General features: G+C 33.4%; 3 protein-coding genes, 1 non-coding gene and 1 pseudogene across 5 annotated transcripts; 3 read left to right on the plus strand and 2 right to left on the minus strand.

Moving 5' to 3' along the window:
- The first annotated feature begins 1,136 nt into the window (after positions 1-1,136).
- Positions 1,137-3,980, plus strand: LOC143593382 (uncharacterized). Its single transcript, XM_077073032.1, has 8 exons — positions 1,137-1,268; positions 1,917-1,993; positions 2,452-2,680; positions 2,758-2,958; positions 3,313-3,404; positions 3,488-3,584; positions 3,663-3,719; positions 3,819-3,980. Exons 1-8 carry the CDS (start codon positions 1,137-1,139, stop codon positions 3,957-3,959), a joined length of 1,026 nt encoding a protein of 341 aa, XP_076929147.1. The 3' UTR covers positions 3,960-3,980.
- Positions 3,981-4,611: 631 nt separating this feature from the next.
- On the minus strand, positions 4,612-13,857 carry LOC143593373 (tRNase Z TRZ3, mitochondrial-like; annotated as a pseudogene). The gene is made up of 12 exons (XR_013146092.1): positions 13,543-13,857; positions 8,575-8,664; positions 8,444-8,488; positions 8,312-8,366; positions 8,188-8,231; positions 7,736-8,101; positions 7,395-7,653; positions 7,174-7,300; positions 7,032-7,082; positions 6,286-6,661; positions 5,518-6,155; positions 4,612-4,944 (listed from the first exon to the last, which is right to left on the minus strand). The product of XR_013146092.1 is annotated as a tRNase Z TRZ3, mitochondrial-like (transcript).
- A 910-nt stretch (positions 13,858-14,767) lies between these two features.
- On the plus strand, positions 14,768-14,839 carry TRNAT-UGU (transfer RNA threonine (anticodon UGU)). Its single transcript has one exon. It is a non-coding gene; the product is annotated as a tRNA-Thr (tRNA).
- A 466-nt stretch (positions 14,840-15,305) lies between these two features.
- Positions 15,306-16,661, plus strand: LOC143593367 (photosynthetic NDH subunit of subcomplex B 3, chloroplastic-like). Its single transcript, XM_077073024.1, has 6 exons — positions 15,306-15,614; positions 15,729-15,839; positions 15,934-15,990; positions 16,080-16,142; positions 16,308-16,370; positions 16,463-16,661. The coding sequence occupies exons 1-6, from the start codon at positions 15,405-15,407 to the stop codon at positions 16,535-16,537; spliced, it is 579 nt and encodes a 192-aa protein (XP_076929139.1). The 5' UTR covers positions 15,306-15,404; the 3' UTR covers positions 16,538-16,661.
- A 1,361-nt stretch (positions 16,662-18,022) lies between these two features.
- LOC143593374 (aquaporin TIP2-1-like) lies at positions 18,023-19,363 on the minus strand. The gene is made up of 3 exons (XM_077073029.1): positions 19,168-19,363; positions 18,576-18,822; positions 18,023-18,491 (listed from the first exon to the last, which is right to left on the minus strand). Exons 1-3 carry the CDS (start codon positions 19,292-19,294, stop codon positions 18,119-18,121), a joined length of 747 nt encoding a protein of 248 aa, XP_076929144.1. The 5' UTR covers positions 19,295-19,363; the 3' UTR covers positions 18,023-18,118.
- Positions 19,364-21,379: the final 2,016 nt, after the last annotated feature.

A 21,379-nucleotide genomic window follows, 5' to 3' on the forward strand; every position in this document is an offset into this window, starting at 1 on the left:
AGTAGATTTGTGAGATGACAATATAAATTAAAATATAAGTTTTTTTTAATATTAAAACATGCGGATGGGAGTGGATCTGTTGCATTGCATGACTACTTCACAAGTACCTAATGCATTTCAGTTCTCCCCATAATCTTTGCATTTTTTTCTGATTATCATATTATATAATATGTATAACCCATTTTATATAAATTTTGGATCATGTGAATGAGTAGAACCGCCCTTAAGCTAGTCTAGATCTGTTTGCTAAAAGTTTGAATTTAGCCAAGTTTAATCGAGCTAGAACTAAAGTTATAGCTCATTAATAAACGAGCGAAAACACGACCACCTATTATTTATATAACCTAAGAAGTATTATTTAGTATAACAAGTATAGTTATAATAAAAAATAATTAAACAATAAATACAATATTTTATATAGCCATAAATAATAAATATATATGCAGAACTATACATATACAAATAAAATAACTAATAAATAACAAACGAGTTAAGCTAGAGTTAGAAAAAATCCTCGCTATCCAAACTCTAGCTTTCGACACATAATTATAACAAGTCAAGGCTAAAACTATGAGAGCTCAGATTTGGCTAGGCTTGTTTACGCTCTTGCAATTAGTATAAAAGAGTGATGAAGTTTGACATGGATTTATCATTTATACGATGAACCGGACGAATTTTTGACCCGACTTGAATTTCAGAACCCGAACGAATAAACATAAATTTATTCATTTTACGATCTGAACAGATAAATATGACGCATGACAGATAATACCAGCATTAAAAAATACAATAATAAAAAAACTTTTCAAATGAAAGCCAATATAATAAAAACAGATTAAAAAGGAAGTCAAAGTTGATGATAAAATTATATCCAATTAAATAGTAACTAAAGCAAGATTACAAACTAAAAACAAGGGATCAAATATGTTAAAAGTAAAAGAAACCAAGGGTGGTAAGTGTAATATATAAAAGAAAAAATATGTACGTAAGTTATATTAGGCCAACCAACCCAACCATGAGATATTAAGGAAAATAAAAAGAGACGTTTGTTTCTAACATATAGCAAATATATTATATATGAAAGCTTATATATATAAACTATAAACTCTCACCTGTTTCTCATACTTGCTACATCAATGGAGGCATCAAATTCGTCCATCAACGAAGCGTACTGGCCGCTACCGTATCTGTACTCGTTTTTCACCTCAGTCTGGATCGTTTTCGGCTCTTGCTGGATCATTAACACTTATGTTAATCGCCATTTTCAGGTCATATCTCTATATCTTGCAAACATCTTGCAAACACCATCTGATTTCACATTTTTTCGTTTTCAGTTCAAGCTCGAGCTAAGCTGAGTCCGAGCCTCAAATAAAGCTTGTTTAGTTATTGAGTCCGAGGTTGAGCTTTGTGTGGGAAGTTCGTTTAGGCTCTTCAAGCCTTAACGAGCCTTGTGTATTTTTAAGTTTTACATGTTCTGGATTTCTATGTATAGGTTTGTAAATGAACTAAATGAACACGAAGATTGGCATATTCATTTTCGTTAACGATTGTTTGTTCAATAACTTAACGAACAGTACGTGAACATAAACTAACACAATTGAACAAACATAAACGAACGTTCATGAACTACACAACGATAAACAAACAAACTTCAACGATGTGAACTGCTCGGCGATATAAAACAAATAAAGCGATCCAAATCATAATTGAACAAGCATAAACATTAATCTACATATTAGTCTATAAATTCGATTCAGTTTGGTTTTCTCGGTTTTTATTGCATGCAGTTTTCTAGAAAAACATAAAATCAAACCGTCGGTTTTTTTCTGGTTAGGTTATTCTGGTTTTGGATCTGTTTTTTTGGTTTCATGCATACCCCTAATTTGTGTAGTTGTTGTGTGATGGTATTAGAGCAGGTGAACAGTTTACAATGGACGCTTGCATCAGTTCCTTGTGTTAAATCCTTGCAACTTGCCTTCTCTTTTCTCTTTTGGTATGTTCTAATGACAATTTCTGACACAAACCTGTTAACATGACACAGAGTTAAACAAGTTTGGCCTTAAAATGTTTCGTGTTTTAAACAGGTTGACACTTTTAAAACATGTTTAAATTCATGTCTAAACAAGTTAAACACATGTTATTCTGTTCATGGCCTGTTTATATTTTAAATACCAAAAAATAAAGTAAAATATATGGTCTGATATGACTTTAGACTTTTATGAATTTTTGTTTCAAATATGTTAATAGTTATAATCATTATATATTAATTAATTCTCTTATGAACTTTTGACAACTTTTGTACCATTACATATGTGATATTTATCGTGTCCCTAAACAAGACGTGTTGTGTAACGTGTTTCTAAACAGGTTCGTGTTTGTGTTTGAAAAAAAATGACGTGATTAGTTATCATGTCGTGTTCGTGTCTCATGTCTGACCTGTTACTGTCGCAGGTATTCATGTTTCTATTTCCAAGCATGCTCTCTATGGATGTCATTTGGTGTATACGTAACCGGACTACTATTCGAGACAGCTTCAATCATGTCATTTTTACTATTCGCGCACGGCTACTGCATAACTTCTGAGCGTCTTTCGGTACCTGAACATCGAGCTATGGCTGTACTCGGTTGTGTATATTATTTAATCCTTGTCGGTCACCGCGCATCCATACCTTACTTCTCAGTAAGTATACATAACTTATATTATAACTATTCATTTTCTTTAAAAAATGCTAATTTTTTAAATGTTGAAATTTGCAGATACTACTAATGCTTGACTATTTGCTCATATTCTTTGTGATATTTAATCATATAACTCAGAATTTATCACTCTTGAGGGAGCAGTTGAATTATATAGAAGATGAAGATATTCAAGAAATGCATGATGCTGTTTACACCAAATACCTTATGTTCAAGAAGTTTAAAGGCGCGATGCATATTGTCGCTATAGCAGAAATTTCGGTAAATTTCTTTGCTTATTGTTAATACTCCCTCCGTCCTGGTCAAAGTGTCTTAGTTTGAAAAACACAAAGTTTATGGTAGATTAAATTATTGTTTTTTTGCTACCAAATGACAATAATGCCCTTGGAAATTGGGTCCATAAATATTGTTTATTAATGTTAGTTGTGTGTGTTTAAGGGAAAACTTGGAAATCGGTTAATAAATTTTGAAAAAGAACATTTGTAATGGGACAAATAAAAAAGGAAATGTGGACAGTTGGACACTTTTAATGGGACAGAGGGAGCAACTTAATATCATATGCGGTTTTGACTTTTGACATATCGAAAAATTTAGTTTAGTGTATATGGATTTCAGATTTTCATCAACATGGATAGTTCGGCTGAAAGCTATTGGATGAAGTTACTAGTTCGCGAGTGGGCCCATTTTTGTATTTTTCTGTATATTGGGTACGCAAAAATCGAGCCTTTATGCCATTTTTTAAGTTAATGTTGTCGTCGGGTGTGCTAATAATATCTTCCTGCTGCGACAGATGGATATTCAGGTCGCAAGATTTGGCACCAAGATTTTCTGTTATGCCGACTCACAAGTCTAAACGACAAATAATTGTTCCTCCTATTTACAGCATCGTACGTTAAATAAATTCTCAAAAAAAAAAAAAGGTTCTCGTATTCATTAGTTCATACATGATAGTTATGTTGTTGCAGGAACTTGATGCGGCGTCTTTTAAAGATTTTAGTAGCCGGGAATGGCAGATTGGCGTTGTAAGTAATGTTTAAAGTTTTTAACTTTTAATACAGTTACAATTAATATAAACATTAGTTAGTTTAAGTTTAATAATTATCGGGTGGATATGTTTGCAGCCAACTTGTGACGACAGGAGCTCAAGCGACTCGATTTTGGTAGTGATTCAGCATCCTCATGCATCTAGGCCGGCTTTAAGTAGTTCAGTATCAGTAGTCCATGCAACTGAAGCAATATCTTGTCTAAAAGCCGGTGTATAGCGCTTTGTTTTACATGGAATCTTTTTATTATAGAGACAAGTATACGATTATCGTCGTACATATATTGCAAAAAAAAAAGTGTAAAAAGTCCATGCAGTTATTTGAAAACAATTGTTCTGTCACTACAAACTATTAAGTTTAAACTGGTTCTCTATATGTAAACATAACTCAACTCCTAAGAATAAATAAAAATATATATAAAAAAAGGAGTAAACTGCGGATTTCGTCCCTGTGGTTTGTCCAAGTCTGCGGTTTTAGTCCAATAGTTTCAAATTTGCGATTTTCGTCCTTGTGGTTTCATTTCACTTGCAATTAAACCCGAATTCATTAACCCCGCTAAGTCTAGTCGTTAAATCCATCAGCGTACCCCTCACGTGAAGGGCAGTTTTGGGGAAAAAAGACAAAACTGCCCCTTACGTGAGGGGTACGCTGATGGGTTTAACGACCAGACTTAGCGTGGTTAATAAATTCGGGTTTAATTGCAAATGAAATGAAACCATAGGGACGAAAATCGCAAATTTGAAACTATTGGATTAAATCCACAGACTTGGACAAACCACATGGACGAAAACCGCAGTTCACTCTAAAAAAATAAATAATAAAAATAGCCTTAAAAATGGTTAAAAGAACTCTGTTATTGCATATTGCATATATGAATAATGTTCAGGCAGCCACTATAACAGCATCTTCAACATCATCAGACTCATCGACAATCATCTCGTCCTTAAACAGCAGTTTAAGGTAAGGAAGTACTTTCGGAAGCACGTGTAAGTCTGCGAAGTTAACGCTCATCATATCAAAAGCAATGCATGTTTTATGCATATAACTTTGGTCAAAAACCGGAATCTTAGGGTATCTTTGACTGAAATGAGTTAGAATTATTCGATACGCTCCCGCTGAGTTCCTTACTTCAATGGCTTCTTCTGTTGTACTATGGTTTCTTGCTATTTATTGCTTCCTCCACTAAAGCATCCTCAAAAGTCGCCTGAAATACAAATTTCATTAAATCATCATATTCAGCTTTTAGTGTTTATATTAACATATGTTGATATAATTTAGTTTCATATCAAATGCAACAAAACTAATAATCTAAACAAAACAAAATAACCTTTTTACTCTTTTTTTAATTAAACATGTTACTTTTAGTAGTTTATGAAATTATGATATTATAAAAAAATATTATTCATAAAGTTTTGCTGCACTTTTGCATCTTGTGCTTATTTTTGCATGATTTAAATCCTTTTAAATCGTATATGAAAATAGGTATCATTTTTTTAAAGTTTGGAGCCTTCATGGAAGAAAAGCAAGACCTTTTTGTCATATTTAAAAAAAAAACTAAATGATGTAATACTGCAAAAATAGTTAGCCTTTTTGAACGCTTTGGTTGAATTTTATAAGTTAAGGGGCATTTTAGTCATTTCACACCCACGGGCATTACGTTCTTGCATAAGTTGGGACCAGTGTTGTAGTTTACCATACTTCAGGACCAAAACTAAGCTTCGGACAAACCATATGTCCACATGGACTATCTGTGCAATTCTGATATTAATAATCATACCTCGTGTATGAGAATCGTTGCTCCTTGAGAAGCTTCAACTAACTCGGGGCACGGTCTAAGCTTGAGGACAATGCAATCTTCCTCAAGTATTATTCTCCCGTCACCCGAATAAACAATCTTCCACCCGGGTATTATTCTCCCGTCACCGTCAACCCTATCCACACCTTTCAAAAACAACTCCAAAAGCTTGAGGACAATGCACAACCGGAAAACTAATAACATTCTCCAATCCCGCTTCACCGATCACATTTTTCAAATTCTTAATAATCGTCTCCGAAACGTTACCATCAAAAATACTAACCCCCTTTTTCCAAAGACTCTGCATTGGGCTTCCTTTAGAAAACAAAGAATTTTCAACTTTATTATTATTTGATTCGAACGATGCTAAAGAAGCCTCGGTTGTATGCCTACAATCAAGAAACTGCATGTCTAAATCTTCGAGTCTTTCGTACGCGTCCAGGAATCTTTTAAGTTGTCTGGGCCCGATAACTATTAAGGGTTCGTGAGGTAACCCCTTCAGCAAGTCACGTCTGAGAGCGAGTATTCTTGCTAAACCCGTGTGGTGGTCTGCATGGATATGTGATATCCAAATGCATTTTAAACTTTTGACAGCGTTATCTGCGCCTTCGATACCGTATCTGTTTATGGAAACATTGGTAAAGCCTAATATTATTTTTTTATAATAATAACAAAACTTAAAGTCAACATCTTTACATATTAAAGTATTTAACAAAAAAAGAAAACTTTATTAAAAGAAAGTATTTTTACCTTCTTTTCAGCTGACCCAATGTTCCTTCACCACAATCTAACAATAGACTACCTTTAGAGAAAAGATTGATGAAGATGGAACTAACGTTACGGTACTTGGACGGTTGAGATGAACCGGTTCCCAAAAGGACAATCTCGACATCTTCTCTTGTAATATTTTCCAAACATTTGGGAAGAGTGTTTTGATTCAACCAAGGTTATGTTCTTATCACTTTCCATAGACATTATCCCCTCACCTGCATCTTCGTCTTCCCAAAGCTGAGAAACTTTTTTCAGGAATTTCTGATATTAGGTCGTTGATGATTTCAACGGGGCCCACTTTGGTTGGTATACCGGATTTGTCTAGTCCGAGTTGTGCATACGGACGCAAATGAACAAATAAAAGTTATGTAATTGTTTAGACATGTGATCAAGAATGCAGTTCAGAAATTTAAAGAACCGAACTTTACACTTTTCCTGATTGTAATAGCCAGTCTCATTTTTAACTGATTTTAGTAGTAGATTGCTGATGTGGCGTTGGCTGACACCACATATGCAAGAAAATGATTATGTGGCAAAGGTTATAACCTTTTTCATATTTGGGAAAGTGATCTTTCTTTAATTCATATTTGATCATGATCAAAAGCAAGTCGGTGTCTTTTTTGCTCTTCAATTAAGCTTGTTTGTTAAAACAAGAAAAATATGTAAATTCCGTTTCTAGTTCATGCATTTTGCCTAAAATTATATATAAATCACTTAATATGCACCTTAAGAAGATTTTCAGCAGAAACAGTATTGGAAAGCTTTAAGTCGGTACCCTGCATGCTTAAAAATGTAAATAATTAGAAAATACGCCCCAACAATATTTTTTAATAATTAATCTTTAAGATATCATAGACTCAAAAATACCTCGTTTGAACAATTCGTTTGTTGTCGAGACCAAAAACCAGGAGCTGGGAAAAACTGAGGACATAAATAATTAAGTCTGGCTGCAACTCTTGCACTAGATTGTAAAATCGGTATCTCAACATTCTTCCTGCAAAAAAAAAAACTTATATCAAGTTTAAAACTTTATCTACTCAATAATAATAATAAAAATAGTAATAATAAAAACGAACCCATTTACTTACATTTGATGTCCTGCAATAATATGCTCTGCATCACCAAATCTTGACATCCACTTTTGATAATCCCTAGAGTCTACAACCACCGATGGACTTAAATGATTACACAATTAACAACGTTGTGCTTCTCATTTGAAACATCAGCGTAATAATTATCGAGAGATCGTGCAGATAATAATTCTTGAAAATGAGATTGTGTAGGACAATCTACAAGAATAACAATAGGCCCGGGAACCGAAGGTCCAAGTACATCATCGGGATGAACCTAAAAAGATATAAAAAAGTTACATATCAGTTCAATATATGGTCAGGTCAAACGGGTTAACTATTTGGGCTAATTAATGTACCATGATATCTTTTAAATCCGACTTTACGGATCTTCCTTCTTGCAGTTCTCGGTATTTGGGCCCGGGTTTCAGCCCAAATGCGCGGGCCTTTTCCAGGTCAAACTTACCCCTAATCTCGGGTAACTCACAAATATACAAAACGGATATATCACTAGACTTTATTGCAAACTCATCTTTGAGCTCGGGTCGCAACAAAACAGCTGATATTTTAACAACTTCATCATTAACAAGATTAATTTGATCATTGACTTTTTCAGACTTTGGTGATTGACCGAAGCATCGTGTGTGAACCATGGCTGCGTTTGGAATAAAAGATTTCATCGCATCAACTAAATATTTAAAATCCGACGGGCCCCATACGTTTACCTTCAAATATCAACAAAACTATATGTTGGCAAATGAAATATGAATAACTGAAAATATTATCACCAATTCATTACAATGATACTTACAGACATCCCTTCTTCACCGGTACCAGCCAATGTCAGTAAAAGACCTGCGAAATAGTATTAATAAAGTTATAATTAATATATATTTTCATAATTGATATTCAAGGGTTAAGAATAACGCACAAACCTGGTAATCCACCCGCGGTTTCAGAGCAGACACGTGAAAGAAATATGTGATCAATCTAAAACAAAATATGCAAGGGATTTTATTACAATATTAATGCGGATTTAGTGTGATTATTTGTGATGATAAATTTACCTTTGACAACTTAATCTTATGCTCTGTACAAAACCGTTGAAGACCCTGAATAAATCATATAAAAAAACAATATTATTGAATATTAAAATGCTTAATTAAGTTTATATAAGTATATTTATCAAAATGCTTACTTCTCCAGCATTAAATATAAATCTCTGTTTATCGAAGAACAGCAAGACTGATGGTGATGTGTCTTGCGTATCCAAACCTGTTCCTAAAATCTGCATAAAAATTAAACAAATCAAATCAAATTAGCCACTTCAGAACACACAAATAGGGGTGCAAACGAGCCGATCAGCTCGACTGATAAAAAAAACTCTAAGCGAGCCAAGCCTTATGCAGTTAATGCTGTAAAAAATCGGATATCAGTCAAGAACGAATATTTTGAGATTTATCGTGGTGGGTTATCGGTAATTTTATTATCATGCAGACTGTATATATATATATGTATGTATGTATGTATATATGTATATATATATATATATATATATATATATATATTAATTAATAAATAACAAACAAGCCGAACCCGAGCTGAGCTTGAGCATTAGTACCTGAACATAAGAGATGGTATTAACAGGATTAAGTTTCCTAACGTTCGGTTCGTTTACAGCCCCAAGTACGGCACACGAGCTAGACTGATCTTAGACTTGTTTAATTTTTATTTTTTTTACAAATCCCCCTATACAATCTCTTATGCCACTTGTCCCCTTCTCCTTAAACATGCTGATGTGTCACTCATACATTCAATTTGCTGATGTGTCACATTTTAAGCAAGGGTCTCAAAAAACCGGTTCATCAATTCATCATCCGGTTCATCAATCCATTCGTTTTTTCAGAAACCCTAAAATATATCACAAACATATCGCCTCTTCTTTTCTCTTCTCTGCCTCTTCTTATTTCTTCTCTATAAACCCTAACTCAAATCGTTGTTCATCGACGCTACTGTCGTATTTCTCTCCATCAAATTAACCTTAGCTTCTTGATTAACATACGATTCATTTGCTTGACGAACGTTCCGCTGATTTCAAGGTACGACTCTTTCATCAAACTTTAGATCTGCTTAATTTGTTAAGTTTTTTTTTAAATTTAATTAATATCATAATTATTTTGATTTTGATTCTGTTATGACTTCCTTGTGTTTCACTTTTTTTTATAGATTTGACAAACAATCAAAATTGAATTCTCATAGAATGATTTCATCATATCCTAACTAAGCTGTACTCGACGAACACCTAATTTCATGGTATGTATATTTTGTCAAACTTCAGATATGGTTCAATTGTTAAGTTTTCTTGAAATTAATTAGTATCATTACTTTGATTATGTTATGACTTTCTTTTCTTTCACTTTTTGTATAGGTTTCACAAAAAAAAATGCGATGCTCATCTAATGAATCAATCAAACCCTAACTGAGTTGTGTTACGTTGGAGGCCATTATTTAGACGCGATCACCATCGAACGTTTGGTATTGAAGTACCCTTATCATTCAAATATGTAAGTTAAAATTAAATTTTTATGTTTGAAATCTGAATAATTTTCACCAACAGTTAGCTTGTAGTTGATGTTTATTAAAACCACATCCTTGATGCATAAACATATATGATAAAACTTTTTGATCTTTTATGGTTAATTGCAAAAATAATTACCAAGTATATTATGACATTTTCATTTATAAAGCTAAAACTTTGATGGTTTTCTGGCCTAAAATAAAATTCATACCAATGTTGCTTACCTTTTATTATTTAGTAAATATTATTAAACTTAAAGCAAATATCAAAACTGATTCATACCCATGATCAAAAACTTAAAGGTCAGAATCTACACGAGATCTCAAGTCGAAAGCGAACTCGAAGTCACGAAGAAAGATTATTTACAAGCTGCAATCGCGATCTCAACTTCAAACAAAATGGTTGCGGTTCTAAAACTATTGGATTGGTATGCTTGATTTTGCTAAAGATATAGAGTCATCACTAAATTGGGTATGGCTTCAATTACCACATAATATTTCTTAATTTTTGTTGAAAAACATTAACTGTAAAGAGTTACTCATTAGTTTAGTCGTTAATTTATTCTTAATTTGTGTGCTTATTTTTTCAAACTTTCATTCTTGATCTCCACATATTATGAAAAAATAAAGCCCATGATTTCAATTTGCAATTATAAAACAAAAATTGTTTTTGTTTTGTCCGGTTTTTAAAGGTTTGGTTCAGTTTTCCAGTTTTTGTTACATGAAATACCGAAATCGAACCGATAACTCGGCTGTTTAAACGATTTGGTTTAAGTCAATTTCACAATGACTTTGGTTTGGTTTAAGTTTTTTTTCAGTCTTTTAATTAATTTAATAAACATAAATCAGTAACAAAAACTGGGTTTTTTTCAGTTTGTAAAGGTTTGGTTCGGTTTTCCAGTTTTCGGTACATGAAAATCCGAAACTGAACCGAAAACTCGGTTGTTTGAAAAACCATAAACTATCTGTTAGGGTTTGACTGAACCGAAAACTCGGTTGTTTGAACCGATAACTCGGCTGTTTAAACGATTTGGTTTAAGTCAATTTTTACAATGACTTTGGTTTGGTTTAAGGTTTTTTTTTCAGTCTTTTAATTAATTTAATAAACATAAATCAATAACAAAAACTTGGTTTTTTTCCGTTTGTAAAGGTTTGGTTCGGTTTTCCAGTTTTTGGTACATGAAAATCCGAAAATTAACCGAAAACTCGGTTGTTTGAAAAACCATAAACTATCTGTTATTCAATAACAATAAAAAAAAAAGATTTATGTTTTAATATATTTTAATTTCAGGAACTCAAGCTTTCATCCCGAGACGTTTCGAGTTGACCCATAACGCAATGTTATGTATTTTCATGCCCATATGGCTTCTCCTCATGCTTGGGATGTTGATCGTTGGTTCCCTTGCTCAAGTAATTGTCTTTATATGTTTATACAAATTTTGGTTTTGGGTTACTAAAATGTTCGGTTTTCAATTTTCACAACGAATTTGGCTTGGTTTAAGTTTTTTTCAGTTTCAGTTATTTCGCCTTTTCAGTCTTTTAATAAATTTATAAAATAAAACTCAATGTCAAAAAAATGTTGTTTTTTTGTTTTTAAAGGTTTGGTTCAGTTCAATTTAAAGGTATGACTTTTTTACACACATATCCATGTTTTCAAGACCTTACACAAAAAAAGTATAAAACTTTACCCTAAACACTTCAAATTTTATATATATATATACTGGTTTCTTAAATAGCTTTACAATTTATATACATTTCTCAATAAATCTGCTTTTTTGTTTTGTTACACTATATAATTAAGAAATTTATATTTAAATTATTGTTTGTTTAGACATCTATTTATATTCTTTCTTTGTTGTAATAGTTTATAAACAACTTTGAATCTTTATTCCATCTCCAGATTTATAAAATAAGTGTTTGTTTAAAAAAAATATATCAATTTTGCTTTCTTTCTTAAAGTTTCTTTTACACACAAATTTAAAATTCAACATTAACATTCATCTCTTTTGTGTTTACATAAATGATAAATCTGAATCTGAGTTTGAATTCCCCATACATATAAAACCTCAAATGAGACAACATAAATTATAGTTTTTGAGGTTTCTAACTTCAATAAATTTTAATTTTTGGTCAACTATTACATGTCTACTATTCAAACATTTTCTAGACTTTACACCAAATAAGTAAAAAAGTTAATACCCTAAAAACTTAACACATTCTTCATGTATGCAGTCATCCTTCAAATAACTTCAATTCATTTTTCAAAATCTGCTTTTCTGTTTTGTTACAATCAATGAGGTTTTAACTTTATATAGGGGGGTCTGCTTTTCTCTTTTGTATATCCTGAACTTCAAATATAATTTCCTAATGTTGTGAAAATTCATGAAAGCAGGCGTGTTAGAGGATGGTGATGAATGCAACTTTCAATACGACTGCAATGAAGTATCTAGGTTGGTTTCAAAAGTTCTTCATTGAAGGAAATTAGACAACTGATGTATAAATGAATGTGGAAAAGAAAAGTTTGTTTTGCTTATCGTCAAGACAAGTTTGAATGGTTTGTTTTTACGGTTTGATGTATTCAGTTGAAACATCTTTTGACTTTGTTGTGTTGAATGTTCATAATATGGTTTTAACACTTATATGTTAATGTATTTATTGTTTTAGCTTTTGATTAGAAAATCAATATTTCTTAATGTAACTCTTATCAATGTTATTTTTGCTTTTTTTTAATGAATTTGATTCCAACATTGACAAATCTTCTTATTAGTGACTTCATTTGTGATTTACTTTTTTATCTTAACATAAATCCTTATTAAAGTATAATATCAAATTTAATGTATTATATTATATTTTTATTTTTACATTTTCTTTTTTTACCCGTGTATCACACGGGCATTTAACCTAGTATACAAATAATTAAAATGTATATAAATTTATTCATAAATAATAAACGAGCTGAGCCCACGCCGAGCTCCAGCTTCAAAAATCAACTACGAGCCAAGCTCAAGCTTTAAAATTTGCGCCCATGGTACACAAATTACAAATCTAATTACCATTATTCAAACAATCTTGATCAACATATACCTGAACATAGAAATGGTATTAACAGGATTAAGTCTTCTATATTAACAACACATTATTGAACATTCACGAACACTATTGAACGAACATAGCTTTTGGTTTTGCCCGTTCATTTATCAAACAAACGAGCATAAACGTACTTCGCGTCCAACAGTTTAAGATTAGGATTGTCACTAAAAAACTTTAATGCACAAACAAACACGCTACCGAAACACACATGGCCTCTGTCCATCTTTGTTCATTTAGTTAATCGAACAATTTTGCTTGTTCAAGTTCGTCCATTTATTAAACGAATGAACATAAACGAACTTCCGCCAAAAGTTCAGTCCGTTTACGGCCCTACGTATGGCACACAAGCTTGAGCCGAGCTTAGACTCATTTAAATTCTTTTACAAAATATACAAATAATTAAAATGCATATAAACTAATTCATATATAATAAACAATTAATGAGCCAAGCTCGAGCTTTAAAATAAACAGCATTTGCATAGTGTTAATAAACAGATACCTGAACATAAGAAATGGTATTAACAGGATTAAGTCTTCTAACTTTCAACTTCAAGTCTTTAGGCTTATTATTATTATTATTATTATTATTATTATTATTATTATTATTATTATTATTATTACCCTCTGTTCTTCTCTTATTAAACCCAGCTCCAAGCTTCTTGCTTTCTTCCACTTCATTAGTAGACATTTTTCTATGAAAATTCAATGATTTTAAATTCTTTTTGTTGGGTTTGCTTGATGTAAGGCAAGTGACAAATGGGTATGAATAGAAGATAGTTTTTTTTGGGTTTAACTTGGAGATCATTCCTTTCATTATATAGAAACATAGATATTACATCAACATAGCAGGTAGGCGGGCAACAAGCTGCGCCGCCACCCCTTTCTGAATTGCAAACCCTAACTTGCTAAAGACATACCCCTGCCCCTTTGGAGTCGACACATTGCTATGCACAACCCGTTGGACCCTGGTTAGGAAACGGATTCCGGTGCCAAGGAGCCAAAGGTATCAAAAGCCAGAGGGACAAAAACATGTTGGTTCTCTTCGCAATTGGGTTTTAACTTTAAAGATGGAAGAAATAATGAGAAGTGGCGAAGGTTTGTAATTGTGTAATTCATTGCCGGAAGGAACCCTACAAGAGGGTTTAAGTTGGTTAGTGAGTTGGTTGGTTGGTTTCAAGTTAATTGATTGATTCATTGGTTACATGTAGAGGTGCACAGGTTGAAACCGGCTCGGTTTGGTCAACAAAAGTTAAAATCGGTTTATGATTGGTTTTAGTTTGGATTGATACCGGTTCTTGACAAGGTTACGATCGGTTTCAGTTCGGGTTTTAACCGGTTTTGGTTCGGTTAACCAGTTTGGAACCGGTTTCGGGTTCCGAACCTACGGTTTCAATCAGTTCCAAATCGGTTTCTACATAATTGATTTTAGACTGGTTCGATTTTGGTTTGATTTTCTGGTCGGTTTGGTTAACCGATTCTTGTGCCCACCTGTAATTAGTTACATCTATTGGTTTTCGTTTATAGGTGTACTCGCGTATATTAGTTTGGTCTTGTTTTTTTTCTTTTGGTTTATTTTGTTTGTAAGTTTTTGGGCTCCTAGCTAGTATCTTAAGAGGTTTATGTTTTGGTTTTAATACATTCAGCCAATCAAAAAACATCAATTGGGTTTGTTGTAGCCATGACTAATAAGTTATCAGTAATGTATCATAATATAAAGACAAGAAGCTGGAATAGATCAGTTGGTTAGAGCGTGTGGCTGTTCCACAAGGTCGGAGGTTCAAGCCCTTCTTCTAGCGGTTTTACAATTTATTTTTAACAAAGTTCATTATTGTTTTTAAATAACTACACGCCCCGAACCCCACACGAAAATACAGTTTTTGGGTCGCCTAAGACAACCCATTTTAAGAAACAGGCCAGGTTTGAGCGGTAACGTTTTGTGCTCGGGTTTTCAACAATAAAAATTTGTAAAGTGTTTTCGAGTATATGATATTATTTTTTTAATTAATTACAAAGGTAAAATACGAGTATACGACCCAAATACACTGTCGTGCTGGTTTTTCAAAGAATGAAGGATTATACTTAAAATTTTTAACAATGACAAAAATAAAATGCAACCTAAATGGCTAAATACACTTTAATGCATGTTTATAAGATAATGTAATACACTTAAAAGATTACATTATTACTAACAAAATGAAGGGGGTAAAATAGTAAACAAAAATATCTAGACCTTAACAAAAAGACCAAAAAACCACTTGTTGCATGTGCATTCCCATATCAACACACCAAAGATAAGATGCATAATAACCACATGTCTACACACACAAACTTATAATGTTTTATCTAACAACAACCTTGTAAATGGGCACAATTCAACCCATGAATACTTATAACATATCCTCTTTCTCCCACTCTTGTTGTTACAATTTCAAAACCACCATTCAAAAACCTTACACCAAAACACATGGCTACTCGAGGCCTACCATCCGAGCCATGACCACGGTTCGTGATGGTCAACCTGAAGTCGCACCGTCTCAAGAACCGCCTTCTGTCAGTTTAGCATTTGTTAGTGTAAGTCATGACTCATTAACATTAATAATATCATATTTATTAATCCACATTGTTGGTTACTAAATACTAAATTCTTCTAGATGATATATTTTTTTTACATACAAAATATTTCAGTCTGTGTTGTTACCCGATGGAACGCCCGATGTACATTTTAGAACCGCTACGGGTGGACAGAAACTAAGGGATATAATGCTGGATACAAATATCGAATTATACGGACCATATGTAATGTTATTTGCTTTCAATCCATTTTTGTATAATAGTATGTATAATGTACTTAATATGTAACATTACCGAATATCTTTCTATTAAAATTCAGTCTAGACCTTTACTAAATTGCGCGGGAGGAGGAACATGTGGGACTTGCATGGTGGAGGTATTTAAATATTTGATCATAGTAAAGATAATCCGAATTTTAATAAGATTGTAGCGTTGATTTGTGTTTAATTTTGATTATTATGTTAGGTTATCGAAGGGAAGGAGTTGCTTAGTCCACGAACGGATAAAGAAAAAGAGAAACTCAATCGGGTATGACAAACTATAAGTTCTATAACCAATGTTTTCAGTACCAGACCAGACAGCAAACAGTTGACGTTTTAAATAATATGAAAATATTTTATGTTCGGTGTGAATTTGAAACTTTTGTAAGTATTAAGATTTTAATAAATAAAATTTGTGTGGTGTGAACTGTAGAACCCGAAGAACTGGAGACTGGCTTGTCAGACGACCGTTGGGAAACCAGATTCCACTGGCCTGGTTAGTAGCGTAACTAATTATAATTATGGGTTCGGTTTTTTTTAATAAGGATTTATGACGGATTAAGGGAAACTTGGTTTACGAAAATGCAGGTTGTGATTCAACAACTACCGGAATGGAAAGGGCATGAATGGACACTTGGAAAAGTACCTCCTCCGGAATCTTGATTTTGTTGTTTAACAATTTCTTGATATGTAATGTTGTAAATGATGAGCATGAGTATGGTTATAGTGTTGTAATATTGGGACTTTCTTGAATACTATAAAGGCAAATCCAAAACTAGTTGAAATATGTTTCGGGCCAGCTTAGGACCGGGCTTTACATGTCTATTTGCGGAGCTTGGGACTAACATGCCTAGTCCTGATTATGCCAAGTCTTACTAGGTGTAGACGTGTAGTCTTTATTATCGGAATGTGCCTGACTTTAGCCGATTGCCATAGGTCCCAATCCGGACTATGAGAATTCTAGCTTAGGCCGGTTGGTTTAAAGACCGTTCATGTGCTAAGAGCCTAAGCTGGTTGTCTGAACTTGGGACCAACCAATATTTCGGGGCATAATCGGAATGGGCCTGGTTTTGGCCCATTGCCAGTGGGCCCTCAACCGTTGAAATAAAAGAAAAGGACTATGAGAATCCACCAAGCCCATGGGTATATAAGCCCATTGGCAAAAGAAGGGGTATATCTCAAGTTGAGGAGTTAGAAAATTCAATCTTGCCATTAAAAGTTTAATTGTAATAATATATTTCAAACTTTTGCATAGTTTAATAAATAACAAGGACACAATAAGTAGAAAATTTAATTTGATAAATGTTTTAAAGAACAAAACTACAAATAAAAAGCTGTAACGTAATTTAGCAATTTGAATTTTAGTTTTATAAACTAGCTGTGATTGAACATTTGAACCTAACTAAGCTTTGCCTGCTGCCTAGCATGTCTTGTAACTAGCCTTTTCAAACAAACCTCATATTATTGGGCTTTTTGAGGGCCTCTTCATGGTTAATAGAAGAAAAAATAACCCCTTAAATATGAAGTTAGCTTTTTAATTTTTTTTTTCAAAATTCGAAAATCTTTTATAGAAATAAGTGATTGTATGACTTAGTGTTTTTAATACGAAGGGTGTAAATGAGCAAAGCCGAACTCAAGCTCACATAAGATTTTGGCTAGCTATGTCGTTTATTTTTATTTTCGACTCCTGTTTCAGTCTATTATTATTTACCACTATTTAATTATTTTATTTGTATGCATGTATAATTATAGTTTTACATAGCACAACATATAATAAAAAAACTTGTTTATTTTAACAAACTATATCGTATTAATAAACAATATTATGTTTAAATGAGTCTCGTGTAGGATCACTAGCCTAGTTAAGCTCGCTATATGAAACTCGGTCTCAAACTCATTTATCTATTTATTAAGAAACTAATTAGAAATTGACATGAATTTAAATTTTTGCTAGAAAACTTGGAAGAGATTGAACATATTACATATCCCACACGTTGTAATCACATGCATAGCCCACCACTCACCGTGTCTGTTTTCTTTTAACTTAATCGAAAAAAACAACCCAAAGAAAGCCCATAATACCCTACCAAACAAAACTACACACTCACTTGCAAAAGAAAACAATAACTGGATAGATTACTCATAGAGTGAAAATAAAACAAATAACTTGTCTTTCTTTTTTACTCTTACAATTAAAAGAGCCTGAAATCATAATATTCAACACATAACAAAAGCATTGGAAATCTAGTAATCATTGGTGAGGGGAATATGTTCATTAGAAATGAACACGTTCGGGTAAATAGCTCCGGCTAAGCCACCGCCAATGAGGGGTCCAACCCAGTAGATCCAGTGTCCTGAGAAGTTAAAGCTAGCCACAGCAGGCCCAAAAGATCGGGCCGGGTTCATTGACCCACCCGAGAATGGGCCTGCTGCCAAGATATTAGCACCAACGATGAACCCAATTGCAATAGGAGCAATTGTGCCCAATGCACCCTTCTTAGGGTCACATGCAGTCGCGTAAACAGTGTACACTAAAGCGAATGTGATAATAATTTCGAAAACCACCCCTTGAAGTGCCCCCACTCCTGCTCCAACAGCGTGTATAGGGACAGCCAATATAAAATTATGAAAACACCATTTAGAAATTCATTTAATTACGAAAATACCACTGCGGCAAGATGAATTATTTTTTTTTACCAGGCCTCCAGTGACGAAACTAAGAAGGAAGCATGCGACAGTTGAGCCAAGGAGTTGGGCAATCCAGTAGAATAACCCTGTTCTGACAGTGATTTGGCCACCAACGGCCAATCCAAAGGTGACAGCTGGGTTTACATGGCCACCAGAGATGTTGGCGGCAATAGAAACCGCCACAAATAAGGCAAGTCCATGGCAAAGTGCGACCGCTACCAGACCAGGTGGATCTAGAGCAGCATTAGCCGTTAATTTGGCTGTCACAAAATAAAGTAAATATAAGTTATAATGTTCATGAAGATTTTAATATTGTATTATTGGTCAGTATTTAAAAGGTTACAATTGAGCATAAATAATTAAATACAAAAGTATCTAACTAATACAATCTTTTATGTATATAGAAGACATAATTATAACATGATAAATTTTAAACACAAATAATGGCTAGTAATTACTTTTTCTATCGTGGATAACAAATAGAGATAGTAAAAGTAGCGTTTTATTTAACAGAACTTTGTTTATATCATAGCTTTTGCTACTTTCATTATTATAAAAGTTGTCTAAAAAATGACCATGTGATAATGTGAAGTATTAAAGTATACCATAAGCGATGGCTGAGCCGAAAGCCGCGAAGACGAAGAGCAAGGTAGAGATGAACTCAGCAATGTAGGCCTTGATGGAGCTAGAGCTGAAAGAGTCATCAAAGCTACCAAAGGCAATTGCAGGCATTTTGGTAGAGGTATTGAGGTAAATATAACTAATAAATTATGAGTTCACTTTGGAAAGAATAGGAGACAGAAAGAGCCTTTATATACTAGAGGTTAACAATAATGATGACGTGGATATAATATGAATCCACCTCTATCTATTCTAATAAAGTAAAATAATTATGACACATGTTAGTTTGTGGTTAATCCTCACAATGTTTTTTCCTCCAAAATTAATATATGGCATATATCAATAATTATTCACTTTCTCTTTACACTATATTTATATTATATCTAATTAAATTATTCACTTTTCTTTTAAACTCTATTTGTATTATATCTATACACTTTTATATAAATAAATATTTACATATTATACTAATGTACATTGTTAGAATATATTCCATCAACAGAAGAGAAATGATTATGGCGGGAATTTGATAGTGAAAATTAACATCAGAATGTCATGTGTTCAGAATTATTTTCTTTTATTAGTATAGGTAGATAAGACTGTTGTAATAGTTGAACAACAATGTCTTTTTTGTCTATGGTCGGGTATGGAATGTATAACATTTTTGTGAAAGATTTTAGCAATATTATTATATACCGATGGTAGAACAATTCATTCTCAATTTAAAATTCAAATATATTTGATGACATAAATTGACTATTTGTAATACATTTTTTTTACATAATATAAAAAGACCTAATTATATTTTTTTATTTGTTTTAAATTATTCATTGTAATTCATACATTAATTTATCCCATATAACACACGAGTTTCTAAAGCTAGTAATTAATAAGTGTAGATATTTACAAATTTGAAAACAAATGTAATATTTTATTAAGTAAAAATATATTTAAATAGATTAATAACTTATTTAAAATCCACCAAATATTTTAGATTTTTTTTCATATGTGACATGTCTATAGATATGTTAAAGAGTAATTACATGTATAGGTAAAACCATAGAAGTTACTTCAAACATTGTTCGTGTATCTACTATGACTCGTGTATCTCGACTCACTACAAATCCATTAAATACATGTGTGTTTCTACATGAATTATAATGTTTGTGGATTTGGTATTGATAGATGCTCGTTTTCAAAATTTCATGTTTTAAATAGACGTATTTATGCAAAGAAAAGCCTGTCATAACTCGTAAGCTGACTGAAGAGGTAGGTCCCCGCAAAGCCCAGTTGGACCCGCAAGACACACCTTGATAGGGTACGTCTGCGCAAAGACCAACTTGTTCCGCAAGACCCACCATGCTCAGAGAGATGAAGACCTTACACGCAGTAAGCCAGCTGTTCCCGCAGGAAAGCCTCCCTTGGTACAGTACCCTGCCTGTTCCCGCAGCTATGGGTACAAGCTGAGAAGGAAGGCTACCCGCACTAACAGTAAAGCTACACGCATAAGGCACTAACTCTTAATACTTCAGCAATGTCACCTGAAGAAGGAATGAGCAAGGCGGGAATATTCCCGCCCAAAAGAGCCAGTCCGTATGCTTCTGGAAGATCTTTTGTACTATACCTGCCAAGGTATGGACAAAATAGACAAGATCTGACCAAAGCAGCCCATGAACCAATCACAGGGTGACAGCTCACCGACAATAGTACGAGGAGGAGCATGCTCCAGTACAAAATATCACTATCAGCCGCTGCCTACCCACCAACCCTCATCGTGGCACGTACATAGCCTGTAGTTGGTGGAAAAGGAATAGTACACAGCCGGCCATGTCACTATCAGCCGCTGCCTACCCACCAACCACCAGCATGGCACGTACGTAGCCCACAGTTGGTGGAAAAGGAATATTATACAGCTGGCTGTACCTGCTTGGAAACCTACTTTCGGCTATAAATACTCCAACACCTTGGAACGGTATCATGACATATCATCTGATATTATCTTATCTTCCCTAGCTATTCTCTCAATATACACTTATATTCAGAGCAATCTAGTCTGATTCTCACGCCGGAGGGTGGTCACAAGGAGGAACCCCCCCCCTTCTCAGTGACGAGCTCACGGTGTCTGTTTTGCAGGTCATCAAAAGAATAACCATCTTTGCAGGACCTAACCCTCGTGGGAAACATCTACTTAACCCT

The sequence above is a fragment of the Bidens hawaiensis genome, unplaced genomic scaffold, assembly GCF_021521415.1.
Source record: "Bidens hawaiensis isolate Kalapana, Puna unplaced genomic scaffold, B.hawaiensis_p1.1 tig00042003_1, whole genome shotgun sequence".
Classification (NCBI taxonomy): domain Eukaryota; kingdom Viridiplantae; phylum Streptophyta; class Magnoliopsida; order Asterales; family Asteraceae; genus Bidens; species Bidens hawaiensis.

Coding starts and splice junctions, on each gene's coding strand:
- LOC143593382 (XM_077073032.1), top strand. CDS start 1,137: ATGGAGGCATCAAATTCGTCCATCAACGAAGCGTACTGGCCGCTACCG. Junction 2,681..2,757: donor CATCCATACCTTACTTCTCA/GTAAGTATACAT, acceptor TGAAATTTGCAG/ATACTACTAATGCTTGACTA. Junction 3,405..3,487: donor TGTATTTTTCTGTATATTGG/GTACGCAAAAAT, acceptor CTGCTGCGACAG/ATGGATATTCAGGTCGCAAG.
- LOC143593367 (XM_077073024.1), top strand. CDS start 15,405: ATGGGCACAATTCAACCCATGAATACTTATAACATATCCTCTTTCTCC. Junction 15,840..15,933: donor TCGAATTATACGGACCATAT/GTAATGTTATTT, acceptor ATTAAAATTCAG/TCTAGACCTTTACTAAATTG. Junction 16,143..16,307: donor AAAAAGAGAAACTCAATCGG/GTATGACAAACT, acceptor TGTGAACTGTAG/AACCCGAAGAACTGGAGACT.
- LOC143593374 (XM_077073029.1), bottom strand. CDS start 19,294: ATGCCTGCAATTGCCTTTGGTAGCTTTGATGACTCTTTCAGCTCTAGC. Junction 18,823..19,167: donor CGGCTCAGCCATCGCTTATG/GTATACTTTAAT, acceptor ATTTTGTGACAG/CCAAATTAACGGCTAATGCT. Junction 18,492..18,575: donor CTTAGTTTCGTCACTGGAGG/CCTGGTAAAAAA, acceptor TCATAATTTTAT/ATTGGCTGTCCCTATACACG.